Raw genomic sequence first — 12863 nt, 5'->3', positions numbered from 1 at the left:
CCCACACACACAGGTGGTGCTGTTTGTGGGCATCATGTACCCCATGATCGCCTTCGCGGGAAGTGAGTGAATACCTGAAGCCTTGACAAGACACAGCGGCCGCATCGCCAGTGTCGGTCTCGCATGTCAAGTGTGCTAGGAATCCCGTATGCTGACTCGCTGCATCCGCAAACATCCCCCTCCATTCCTCCCCCTGTACCGGTTCCTGATGGGATCGGTTCAGAATTAACCCCCTCCATCTCTCCCCCTCCACTACAGCCGCCGCCAAGTTCTTCTACTACTTCTTCATGGTCTTCCTGGTGGGTAACGGTAACGTTACGGCGGTCACCTGGTGCCTGTACGGGCTGCAGTACGGATGTACGGCCATGTGCGTCGGGGGCAACCGCACCTCGCACTCATTACCCTCCCTACTTGGGCTCAGGCAAATAGCTCCCCCCCCCTGTGCTCCGCTAGCCTAGCGTTTAGCCAAGCGTTTCCAATCCCCCTCTTCCCTTCCTCCTCTCCCCACCTCACACTCATCCCCTCCCCCTCCTCTCCCCTCCACCCCCTCCCACCCACCCGCCACGCCAGACTCTGATGTTCTACCTGGGTTTCGCCAGCGCCCTGGTCTACATCACGCCCAGCCAGCAGCTGGCGCAGGTGGTGGGAGCCGCCTTCAACTTCCTGTTCAACCTGTGAGTGGAGGAAGAGGCGGGGGAGTAGGAGAGGAGGAGGAGGGGCAGGGGAGGGGCGAGGAGGAGGAGGAGGCGGAGGCGGAGGGGGAGGGGAGCTACGGAGGGGGTTGGAGGCGAGGGGATGGAGGAGGGGGGCTGCTCTCCCACACACACTCATTCACTCGCTCGCACACGCCCTCACTCACCCTATCTCCCACGCAACCTACCTGCCCTGCAGCTTCAACGGCTTCGTGCTGCCGTACAGCGTCATTCCCAACTATTACAAGTGGGCTAACAGGTGCGGCGCCCCACACACATACTTGTCCTTTGATATTTTTCTGGATCCCAACCGATGCGCAGCTGAAGCATCCAGCATCCACGTAATCCACCGCAGCAGTGCTCGTCGCAGTGCTCGTGGCCAGCCGCGTCTTACCGTCTAGCCTTCCTTACTGGGTGCGGTGATACGCACCCCGTGTCCGGGAACACGCGCGCACACACACACACACACACACACACACACACACACACACACACACACACACACACACACACACACACACATTCCCCCCGCCTCCTGCCCCCTCCCCCTCCCCCTCTGCCCCTCCCCCAGGATCAGCCCCACCACATGGGTGCTGTACGGGCTGGCTGTGGACCAGCTGGGCGACATCACCAGCCCCCTGCAGGCCGCCGGCGTGCCGCCCGACACCACCGTCAGCGCCTTCCTGCGCAGCTACTTCGGCTACAGCTACGACTTCAGGTGGGGGCGGGCGTGGGGGGGAGGGGAGGGAGGGAAAGCGATGGTTGATGTGGGCGTCATGTAGGTCCTCATGTCGTGCCTGACAGCAGTGCACGCTTGGGGGCTGAGCCGGCGGTAACGGCATGTCGCACATCCAAAGCCAACACGCACCCTGGCTTCCCTGTGGGGCTGACTGCCTGAGTACGGTGTTTACCGGGCAATGACACTCCACACACACACACACACACACACACACACACACACACACACACACACACACACACACACACACACACACACACACACACACACACACACACACACACACACACACGACGCTCGGTAAAATGGTAGGTATTGGTAAGTAACTCCGTCGCGTCATTGGGCGGGCTTTCGTTTCGTTTTTTAACACACACACACACAAACACAAACACAAACACAAACACACCCGCACACCCGCACGCACACACAGGTTCTGGTGCCTGCTGATCGTGGCGGCCTTCGTGGTGTTCTTCCGCTCCATGGGCATTTTGGCGCTGAGGTACATCAGCTTCCTCAAGCGCTAGGCAGGCGGCTAGCTGGGGGCCGGTTGTGTGGTTGGGTGGGAGGATGGATGGATGTGTGGGGTGCTCGTGAGAGTTTCCCGGATTTCTTATTGGGACAGGACAGTTGCTGGAGTATCTGCGTTGGCAAGTCGGCATTCGTGTGCGCGTTCATGCGTGCGGGCGTGCACGCCAGGCAGAGAAGCTTGACGATGCATGCCCTTTGGCGTGCTTGGAGTCTGTCTAGGAAGGCGCTCGTGCGGCAGCCAGCCGACTCTACGCACGAACATGATCTGATTGGGCGCGCGCGAGGGTTGATTGAATGGCACCATTCGCGATTACGCATCAACGCCAGAGGATCCTGCGTGGCTGTTGCTTGCCGGTGCGCGCGTTGAATTGACTCGTGAATTTGCGTTAGAGATACGGTAGTACGAGCATGCATAAGATTATTACGGTACACCCCTGCACAGAAACACAGATAAGCAGAGTGGTTGGATGTTGCGGTTGTGGCACTGCCTAGCACTGGGAGCTCGCGTGTATACATGTGGCACGCTTGACATGCACCTCGGTTTAGTGTCCATGGCACTGGTTGCACCTCGTTACGAGATTGCGCTGCGTGAATATTACGGCATTTACAGTAAGTGCGTGAGGCTAAGCTGCTGGCATGCTTACGTGGACAGAGATGCCGTGCAACAGTCCAATTACAGCCAAGAGATGGAGCGGCCGTGTAACACAGGGCGGGGGCCAACATCTTTATAAAGCAAGCCTCGTGTATGGGATTTGATTCAAAGACAGAGACGGCTTTGGCAGGCAGGGAATGAGGAAAATGCCCCATCATACCCCGCACGGCCCGCCTCTTGCCCTGACACGCTCTGTGGAATTTGTGGACGGGCAGTGGACCGGGATTCTAGTCATCACACTCGGGACTATGCTTACCACCCTCTGCTCGTGCTAGTACTTGAGAATCAACCACATTGCGGGTGCCGCTGGCGTGCACCAGCGGCACGCAGGAATGAGGGAGAGATAAGCTGAGGACCGGTTCTGGATCCACAGGGCTCCACGGTTACTTGTCGGCATTTTTCGTGCGCTGTTAACTATTAGAGCTATTGCAAGCATGTGTTACGCTTGCGAAGGCAGTACCAAATTTGCTTGTTTGGCATCCATTTCGTGCACGCCATAAGGTCCACGGCTGCAACTTGACAAGCGCATGATAAAATAAGTTCAGGGACTACAGAAAAGTTACCCACAACCCCGGTACATGCAAAGCCGACAGCGCGAGTTCCAGCCACATTTCGGGCGGCAACCACGCGACTCCTTGCGTATAGCATAGCCGACTGCTGCATATCAAATTTAGCCTCAAACGTCATCTAAGCACAACGAATGGCGCCCATGACGATCTCGGCAAGTGGCGCGCAGCCGGCCTCGCGCCCCACCACGCCGGCGCCCTGGCGGACGCAGCTTGGGAAGGAGTCCCGCCTACCCAACCTGTACTACGGGGTAAGCGCCCCCATACCAGGAGCAGTTCAACCTTCATTCTCCTGCAATTATCAGGGCCGGTGGCTCGAGTCTAGCTGCTTTGGATCCGAGGCTGAGCCGCCGCGGCGGCGGTACCCCTCCACGCAACCGCCGCAGCCAGTGCGCTTGCCGCCACACCTGCCGCCACGCCAGCCACGACCCCGCGGCTGTGCCCCTCCTCCTTCCTCTCCACTCCCCCTCTCACTCCCTACTGCCATCTCTTGCCCAGGCCATATCTCCCGACTCGCTGCGGCGGCTGTCGACCTTCACAGCCCTGCCGCCGCCCGAGCAGCTGAGCATGGGGCCGTGGGAGGGCTGCTACCGGTGAGGGGGCTGTGAGGGGGCTGTGAGGGGGCTGTGAGGGGGCTGTGAGGGGGCGGCAGGAATGAACCCAATGATCTGTGATGGCCAGGAAGATGGGCAGGAGGCGGGGGGCACAGGGTGGAGCCGGCATCCACCTGCTCCCGTCGTCACCCTCTCAACACTCAACCGCCTCTAACCACCTCGTAACCCACCTCTTAACCACCTCATAACCCACCTCCAACCCACCTCTCCATCCCACCTCTATCCCACCTCTCCAACCCACCTCTCCCCGCCCGCCTGTCACACATGCGCGCAGCTACGTGCGCCAGGACAGCTCGCTGTGGTCTGCGCTGCACGCCGGCCGCCTCACAACCAGCCGCCTCAAGGACGCACTGGGGCTGAGGGACCGCACCGCCGCGCGCATCGTGGGAGGGCCGCAGGTGGGTGGGCGCGTGTGTGCGTGGGCGTGTGTGTGTAGGTGTGTGTGTGTGAGTGTGTGTGCGGGTGAGTAGAGGTGTGTGTATGTGTGTGTGTTTGTGTATGTAGGTTTGGGTGGGCGGGTGGCTGGGAACGTGTTAGAGAGAAAGACGCAGGGCTGTGTATGCGATGCGATGCGACGCTCGCGGTATTTGGGGCATCGAAAAGCGGCCACGGCGGTGAAAGCAGCAGCTGGGATGGGGTCGGATGGCCGAGTGGTCGGGGGGGTTGGGGGTCGGAGGGTTGGGGTGGTACGGGCGACTTGGACGAGAGGACTGGGTAGTGTAGCCCAATCCCAAGTAACTGGAAGCGAAAGGGGTGCCGCGGCGTCGCATGCCTCGTGTACCCGCATGCGGCGCGGATTGTGACACACACAGCCTGCACACAGGCGATTGTTTGTTGTTCTTATGGTTTGGGTTGGACTCGCCTCACACGAATGCCGTACACACACACACACGGCCGCACCGCCCGGCCCTCAGGCTGCCGAGGAGGGCGTGAGCAAGGCCTATCAGCACCTCACGAGCAACCAGCTCTACACCCCGGCAGTAGCAGGACCTGGCACAGCGGCAGTAGCAGGAGCGGGAGGAGAGGGGCCGCCGCCGCCGCCGCCACGGGATGAGGTGGAGGCTCTGGCCCGCAATGAGGCGGCGCGGTTGGGTTATAACGCCCAACTGGCGGTAGCGGCGGCGGCAGCGGCGGCGGAGGGGCGGCCAATGCCTCCCGAGCCTGGTTGGGATGAGGCGGGTGAGCATGGCAGGACGCCGCAGCAAGCGCCGCCGGTGCTGCGGGTGCCGTCGGCACTGCCGGGTCCCCTGCGTTCACTGCGAGCCGCGCGATTTGTTTTTGTTACACGTGGCACAGCCCAATGCCACATAGCCTTGGTCCCGGGCAAACGGCCACTGCCCTCCCCTGCAAGCAATTCGCAGCTGTCGAGCTATCGTCTGAACCCGCACGCTCTTTGGCAATGGCGTGTGCTCGGCGTGCTGGGTGAGGGTTGGATGGGGGGACCGGAACACCCCGCCATGACCACCACTCTGTGAGCCCGCACATGCACACACACACATACACATACTCATTCTCTTCTTGGGCTCGTCCACACACACGCTCACGCTCACACAGACCGGCGGCGTATCAGCGAGCTCGCGGCGCTGGCGGTGGGGGCGTCGGGGGGCAGGCGCATGCGACTGCTGTGGGGCACACTGCAGGTGGGCGCGTGTACACGTACGTGCTGGGGGGAAGGGCATCCGGGGGAGGGTTACATTCATGATTGCTTGAGAAGTGGAGAAGGGGCAAGGATGGAGGGGAGGGTTGGCAAGAACGAGGAGCGGAGTTAGGGGAGGTGCGGGCTTGGCGAACCGGGGCTTGAATGGGCGGGAATGTGCTGGCACACATGCTGTTGGGTGTTGGAGCAGGCAGCTCCCGTTCAGGTGCAGCCGCACCGCCGCAGCACGAGCAAGCGGCGGCCAGAGGGTGTGTGGCCCTGACAGCCATCTCGCGCGCGCGCACACACACACACACACACACACACACACACAGCGCAACGTTTTCCTTGTGCTCTTTAACACACAGTGCACACACGTTGCGCCCTCCCGATGCATGTGACTGTGTGTTCCCCGCCGCAGGAGAGCTCGGCGGTGGCGACTGTGGGGCTGCTGTTCCCGGACTCCCAGCTCGAGGAGGTGCGGCTGGAGGCGGAAACATTACCCACATTGCATGCATGTGCGCCAGGAAAGCACAAGGGAAAGGGTTGAAGATAGTGTGGGTGGGCGCGTGTGTGTTGGTGGTATCTTGATATCGTTCCATCGTCCTTCTAGGACTCTGCTCCACTGCCCGCCTGCTCCAGGTGGGGCTGCTGTGCCTGACCAGCACCGCGCGGTGGGGCGTGGACGCCGCAGAGCTGCCGCCGCTGGGTGAGCCCGCCGCAGCCGCAGCCGCCGGGATTGTGCTTGTGCTTGCGTGCTGGTAGGAAACCCTCGTGTCGCGGGAACATGGAGCGGCGCGTGGCGCGTGATGGTGGGGCCCGGCGATCCCGCCTCCGAGGCGTGCTTGTGTGGTGAATGGTACAGCTCTGTGGCCTTGAAGTCGAAAATGGACTCAGCTGCGTGCCCCCGCCGCCTGCCTGTGTTTTACCCCTCTGCCTCTCACCCGCTGGCTCTCACCCATCTGCCCCTCACCCGCCGCCTGTGACACGCAGGCGCCTCGCCCGACGCGCTGATCACACACCACGTGCCGATCACCCTGGGGGACCTCGAGGTGGGGGTTGGGGTGGGCGGGTAGGGTGTTGGGTGTTGCGAAAGTCAAACCCAGAATTGCAAGCCGTGGGTGCGGCCGGCGGGTGGGTGGGTGGGTGGAAGGGAGCCGCCTCCTTCATGCATGCTGCTGTGCGGCACACAGGCTCCTCCCCCTGCAAGGGGGCGGTAGCGCGGCAAGCAGCCTGTACGCGGCGGCACGGGGCACATGTGTGTGCCTTGTCTGTCGTAATATCAACAAGCACAAGGAAGGAGTTCAGGAAACACACAGGACGATTGTGTGTGTGTGTGTGTCTGTGTGCCTGTGTCCGTCGCGGCTGCAGGCGGCGCGCACAGCACTGGTGGCATCAGGGGCGCTCGCCTCAGGCGAGGTCGCCGCCACCGCCGCGGCCCGGGCGGCGGCGGCCGGCGTCCTTCGCGCCGCTCTTGAGCGGCACACGGCGGCGGCGGTGGCGGCGTGGGCAAGTGGAGAGTCGCCGCTGCCTGGGGCGGCTGCGCAGCAGGCGGCGGCCGCCGGGGCAGATGGTGGCAGTAGCAGGGGGAGCGGTGGCGGGAGTGGCGGTGGCGGTGGCAGTAGCAGTGGCTCAGCGCGGCCGCCGCCACCGCTGCACTGTGACACTACGGAGGAGGCGGAGGCGTGGGTTGCGCAGCAGTTGCTGCTGCGGCCGGCATCGGTCGCTGCTACTGCTGGCCAAGCCGGCAGTAGCAGCAGCGGCAGTGGCAGTAGCAGTGGCGGCACGGAGGACGTAGCAGCGGTTGTGCGGATACGCGAGGTGGTAGAGGTGAGCTGCTGTGGCCGCGACAGATGTGTGTGGGGCCAAACACAGCACCGCAACCACCGGCGGCATGTGAGGCACAAGACCGGGTTGCGAAACCTCGCAGTTACAAAGGCTGCGAGTGCGAGGCACACGCCGGGCCAGCCCTTTGGCGAGCGAACCATTATGTCGCACAACAAACCGAGGCGGCAGCGGCAATACATATCAAGGGTTACAACCTTACCATGCAAAATGCTCCGCTACCCGCCCCCTTTGTTCGCGCACCACATCACAGGTCAAAAACCACTGCCCGTTTGTGTACAAGGATCAACGCAAGGCGCGCAAGCGGGGCGTCGTAATAAACGTATGTGTACGTGTGTGTGTGGGGGGGGGGGGGGGTTGTGTGTGTATGTGTGTGTGTATGTGTGCACGTACTGCTCGCACGTACTGCTCTCATCGCTGTTGTAGTGGCAGAGGCCATGTTGTACCTCAACCCGGCTACCCCTGCCCCGAAATCCTGCCCTTCACCCTTCAGCCCTCACACGGCCGTCCCAACACCCCTCCCACAATCCACAACCCCATAATCCCCCACACAACACACAACCTCCCAGCCCCCTCTTCCTACGCCGCCCCCCACCCCCACAACGTGCCTGCCATTCTACTGTTCCTGGCTACGCCTTCTCTTCTTCTTTCAATAATCATGAATGCAACCCCCACCCCACGCAGTACGCCGCCTCCGACCGCGGCCCCGTGTCCGGCCTGTGGCCGCTGTGGGTGCCGCAGCTGCAGGCGCACATGGCGGCGGCCGGCACCGCCAGCGGCCTGCTGCTCAGCCGCTCGCCCTCGCGCGGCGTCAAGCTCTTCCGGGTGTACAGGCGCGTGCGTGCGTGGGGGCGTGTGTAAGGGGGTGAAGCGATGGGGGTTGGGTAATGGCCACGCCACGTGCCGGAACACGCACGGCACGCACACGTCCATTGACCTGCCCTGGAGCCGCCTTGCCGGCGTTGGGTCCCGAGCACCCGCAATCGACACTCGCGCCCGGCACCGCCATAAACAGAATTCGTCAAGCACTTGTGTTGTGTTGTACACTGCCGTACATTTCCGTACCGTACCGTACGAACAGGGACGACGGCTTCCTGGCCTCGGCTTGGGAGCTGGTCCGGGAGCTGCAGGCCAGCCACGTGCTCCGGCGGGTGCCGCCCGGACCGGACCCCTGGTCTGGTCGGCCGGGGTACGGCGGCCTGATTGAGCGGGTTGTGGGCCTGGCGGGGGGCGCGCAGGTACTGGTGGAGACACGTGGCACTCCGCTGGTGAGTGTGTACGTGCATTTTTGGCATGGGGTTACGGCAAGCACTTGGCTGTGTTGGGCGTGAGAGAGTGTATGTTTGCAGCGGCGTCGGCGCTTGGGCGCTGGGAGCGGCCTATTTCAGCATACGCTCCAGCCCGCAATGCAACGCAACGCAACGCAACGCAGCTACGGCGCGCCCTCACCCACTGCTTTCCTGCCCCTTGCCACTCCATGGCGCCTCCACGCGCGTCACGCCTCACACGCCCCCCCCCCCCCCAACACACACACACACACACACACACACACACACACACACACACACACACACACACACACACACACACACACACACACACACACACACACACACACACACACACACACACGCAGCTGCCCGGCGCCGACCCCGACGCCTTCTGGAACCTGCGATAGCGGCGCCGCCCGGTGGCAGCCAGGGACTCCCCGGGTCCCCTGACGACAACCACTGCCTTCGGCCTGCGGCCTAATGGCCCCGACCGCCGACCTGCGGCGAGCGCTAGCCGAGGCCTGCTGCTGCTGCCTGCCCAAGCGGCGGGTTCCACTGCTCCTAGATGGGGTGTCACTGGATGGGGTGTCACTGGGGTGCCGCCACGGTGCGTGCCGCTGGGGTGCCGCTAGCGCAGCTGTGACTCTGCTCAACGGACAGGCTGGGTGTCCGCAATCTGTATTGAGACAGCGCTGGGTTATTGCACCAGATGCTTCAAAGCAGTCGGCCTGTGTGCATGGCGATGGGCCTGGTGCAGCAGCTGCAGGTGGCTATGATAAGGTGTGCATGAGCAGCCAGCAGAGCGGTGATGGGGCCAGCACGTAGGGCATGCCTGGTGTCCACGACAGTGTGTGAGTCTCCACTGGAGTGGTGGGTCAGTAGGTGCTGGCTGTGAAGGATATATTTTTTGGATGGACAGGAGGGGCTTGGCGCCCTTAGCCCCTGGCCTATTCTGCGCGACTGCGCCGCCGCTGCCCCAGCACTTCAGCACTTCAGCAGTGCCACACTGCCACCTGCCCTGTGCAAGGCCAGTCACGCTCCTGTAAATACCCGCTGCGCGTATGCCCACTGACACGCACACGTTGACCGCTGACGCACGTACGTACGTACGCAACTTACCAAGACTCGCAGGCCGGGGCCCCAGGCAGGTCCGCAGCCCCGCGCTGCCCACCAGCTGCAGCTGCAAGCCTGCCACCAGCGGTCAGCAGCTGCCGCTTGTGCTAGAGGGTTGGTGCGGTGCGGCTTGGTGTGCGCGTGGTTGTGCAGCCTGTATGTCTGGCAGGGCCTGGTATGCGTGTTCACAAGATGCCGTAAGGTTATTACGCCGTATTTACGCGCACGTGTTTTGTTGTGTCGTGGCTTATTCCCGTCGTGTCGCCTGCCAGCCCCGTGTCGGCCGTTCCAGCCGCGCTTGCCGTGCGGGTGCGAGCAATCCGACCACACTGGCAATGTGAGTCAATATTACAGGTGGTCTCTCACAGGGTTCACGGGTCACTCCCCTGACCATCACGCCTGGCAAACCACCCCTAGTATTCGGACCGCAGCGTGCGCGCACCGCGTTCGCAACGCGAAGTCCGCCCCTAGGATTGGGACCGTGGTGTGCGCGTGTGTGTGTACGTGCTGAATGGATAGATTGTCACGCACTAGTGGTATAGTGGTAGCATAGGTCCTTGCCAAGATCCAGATCCGGATCCGCCGTACGGACCAGACCCGAGTTCGATTCTCGGCTAGTGCATCTTTTGTCGCTGCAGGGCCTGACCAAGAGGTTTGGCGACGTTTTGGGGTGTTTGGAGCTCAGGGGCTATATGGGTGGCAGCGGGGAGGGCTGCGGCGAGCAAGGCTATGAATGTTAGGCGGGGGGAGCAGCACGGGGCCCGTTCCGGACAGCGGCGCGCGTTCATGTCAATCAGGGAGCAGGCGCAAGCAGGCGGGATGCAGGGACCCCGAATACCAAGCTTAGTTCAAGCATGCGCACGCTCGGGCACGCAGGCAATGCGCAAGCGGTAGTGACGAGCGTGCCTACACCCTCTCACAGGTGTGCACACGTCCTGCGCCCATTCCGCCATGGCTCATGCACATTCGCTTCACATTGTGTGCCTCTGTACTAAGTCACACATATAATTTTAGACGCCGGCGATGTAGTGCTTTCCTGGGTCGCCTAGGCCAGGCCCTGGCCTAGGCCGATCACATCGCCGCCGGCGAAGAGGTAGATCCGCAGTCGCTGTACCTCTAGTTGCAAATAGGTATGGTTACCAATATAGACCTGGCATTCGTCAAACTACTGACGCGGTTGGATAGTAGAGAACTGGCCGTTTCTCCAAACGCCGCCGGAGACGGACCAGGAGACGGACTCGGGCTGATATCAGTTCGCTTGGCAGCACATACTTGCTTCTAACTGATACCAAATGTATTTTCTTTCGTGGCTGAGACCGCATGATTGCCTCGAAACATTCCAAGAGGCCGGTCCCGCGCAGCCGGCACGTGAACCCCTTGTGATAAGATGAACCCAAAATACAGATCAGAAATGTAATAAGGAACCGGACAGGAGGGGGATAGAAAACACGCGGTCTCGTGACGAAACATCAACAGAGCCCGCGGTCATCGGCCCGTAAAAGCAGGGCTGTGCTGGCAGCTGCCACGCGAAAGCGCTACTCCTTTGTTGTGCTCGTATTACATAGCAGCTTCTGTTTATGGAGCGTCAACAGCGGGAGTTCTGATCCATCAAACGGGCCATTCCTGGTCACAACACGCGACCTGTGGCCACTTCGATGCACCACAGCGCCGCATATATATGGCTTAGTACAGAGGCACACAATGTGAAGCGAATGTGCCATGGCGGAATGGGCGCAGGACGTGTGCACACCTGTGAGAGGGTGTAGGCACGCTCGTCACTACCGCTTGCGCATTGCCTGCGTGCCCGAGCGTGCGCATGCTTGAACTAAGCTTGGTATTCGGGGTCCCTGCATCCCGCCTGCTTGCGCCTGCTCCCTGATTGACATGAACGCGCGCCGCTGTCCGGAACGGGCCCCGTGCTGCTCCCCCCGCCTAACATTCATAGCCTTGCTCGCCGCAGCCCTCCCCGCTGCCACCCATATAGCCCCTGAGCTCCAAACACCCCAAAACGTCGCCAAACCTCTTGGTCAGGCCCTGCAGCGACAAAAGATGCACTAGCCGAGAATCGAACTCGGGTCTGGTCCGTACGGCGGATCCGGATCTGGATCTTGGCAAGGACCTATGCTACCACTATACCACTAGTGCGTGACAATCTATCCATTCAGCACGTACACACACACGCGCACACCACGGTCCCAATCCTAGGGGCGGACTTCGCGTTGCGAACGCGGTGCGCGCACGCTGCGGTCCGAATACTAGGGGCGGTTTGCCAGGCGTGATGGTCAGGGGAGTGACCCGTGAACCCTGTGAGAGACCACCTGTAATATTGACTCACATTGCCAGTGTGGTCGGATTGCTCGCACCCGCACGGCAAGCGCGGCTGGAACGGCAGACACGGGGCTGGCAGGCGACACGACGGGAATAAGCCACGACACAACAAAACACGTGCGCGTAAATACGGCGTAATGACCTTACGGCATCTTGTGAACACGCATACCAGGCCCTGCCAGACATACAGGCTGCACAACCACGCGCACACCAAGCCGCACCGCACCAACCCTCTAGCACAAGCGGCAGCTGCTGACCGCTGGTGGCAGGCTTGCAGCTGCAGCTGGTGGGCAGCGCGGGGCTGCGGACCTGCCTGGGGCCCCGGCCTGCGAGTCTTGGTAAGTTGCGTACGTACGTACGTGCGTCAGCGGTCAACGTGTGCGTGTCAGTGGGCATACGCGCAGCGGGTATTTACAGGAGCGTGACTGGCCTTGCACAGGGCAGGTGGCACTGCTGAAGTGCTGAGGCAGCGGCGGCGCAATCGCGCAGAATAGGCCAGGGGCCACGTGCTGGATGTGGTGCGGCGGCCAGGAGCACAAGCCTTGGGGTTGGGTGCGGCACACCGTGGCCACGGCTCCTGCTTCTACTGCAGACGCCCGTGCTAGCTGGTAGCTGATGCATGTGAGCTGGTCGCTGATGTTTACTGGGAAGGAGCGGCAGCAGGTTGCTAGGGCCCTCGGACATGTCACATGTGTGCTGTCGTATGGGCCATACAGTGGATGACCGGTATGTAGATGGAACTGGTGGGCGCGTGGGTGCACGGCTGTCGGCGCTGAGTGCTGTACAGCCGTACTGCCGTGCTGCAGTACAGCACCAGCCCCCTTCAACTACGTGTGTTGTAACTGTCCCGAGGGAGGTGGTGAGAACTACCGGGTTTGG

The 12863-nt window shown here is 62.0% G+C and overlaps 2 protein-coding genes across 2 annotated transcripts in view; both read left to right on the top strand.

Annotated features, from left to right (window-relative positions):
* Window positions 1–2685, top strand: part of CHLRE_11g467597v5 (uncharacterized protein) — a 19851-nt gene extending 17166 nt beyond the window's left edge. The window contains exons 34-39 of the mRNA XM_043067349.1: window positions 14–62; window positions 259–299; window positions 571–674; window positions 892–951; window positions 1264–1410; window positions 1862–2685. Coding sequence (XP_042919349.1) covers window positions 14–62; window positions 259–299; window positions 571–674; window positions 892–951; window positions 1264–1410; window positions 1862–1955 — 495 coding nt within the window. The 3' untranslated portion in view covers window positions 1956–2685. The remainder of the gene's footprint in view (window positions 1–13; window positions 63–258; window positions 300–570; window positions 675–891; window positions 952–1263; window positions 1411–1861) is intronic.
* A 349-nt stretch (window positions 2686–3034) lies between these two features.
* CHLRE_11g467596v5 (uncharacterized protein) lies at window positions 3035–9601 on the top strand. The gene is made up of 13 exons (XM_043067348.1): window positions 3035–3428; window positions 3676–3770; window positions 4066–4189; window positions 4706–4970; window positions 5346–5431; window positions 5849–5905; window positions 6070–6136; window positions 6421–6479; window positions 6799–7257; window positions 7526–7594; window positions 7957–8105; window positions 8354–8540; window positions 8909–9601. Exons 1-13 carry the CDS (start codon window positions 3312–3314, stop codon window positions 8948–8950), a joined length of 1776 nt encoding a protein of 591 aa, XP_042919348.1. The 5' UTR covers window positions 3035–3311; the 3' UTR covers window positions 8951–9601.
* The last annotated feature ends 3262 nt before the right edge of the window (window positions 9602–12863 follow it).

This window comes from Chlamydomonas reinhardtii, chromosome 11 (assembly GCF_000002595.2).
Source record: "Chlamydomonas reinhardtii strain CC-503 cw92 mt+ chromosome 11, whole genome shotgun sequence".
Classification (NCBI taxonomy): Eukaryota; Viridiplantae; Chlorophyta; class Chlorophyceae; order Chlamydomonadales; family Chlamydomonadaceae; genus Chlamydomonas; species Chlamydomonas reinhardtii.
This window is presented reverse-complemented; position numbering and strand designations above follow the sequence as displayed.

What these genes read in the sequence shown, in the direction of transcription:
- CHLRE_11g467596v5 (XM_043067348.1), top strand. Translation starts at nt 3,312, where the DNA reads ATGGCGCCCATGACGATCTCGGCAAGTGGCGCGCAGCCGGCCTCGCGC. An exon ending in GGATACGCGAGGTGGTAGAG is followed by an intron (nt 7,258 to 7,525) that starts GTGAGCTGCTGT and finishes ACCACATCACAG; the next exon opens with GTCAAAAACCACTGCCCGTT. An exon ending in AGACACGTGGCACTCCGCTG is followed by an intron (nt 8,541 to 8,908) that starts GTGAGTGTGTAC and finishes ACACACACGCAG; the next exon opens with CTGCCCGGCGCCGACCCCGA.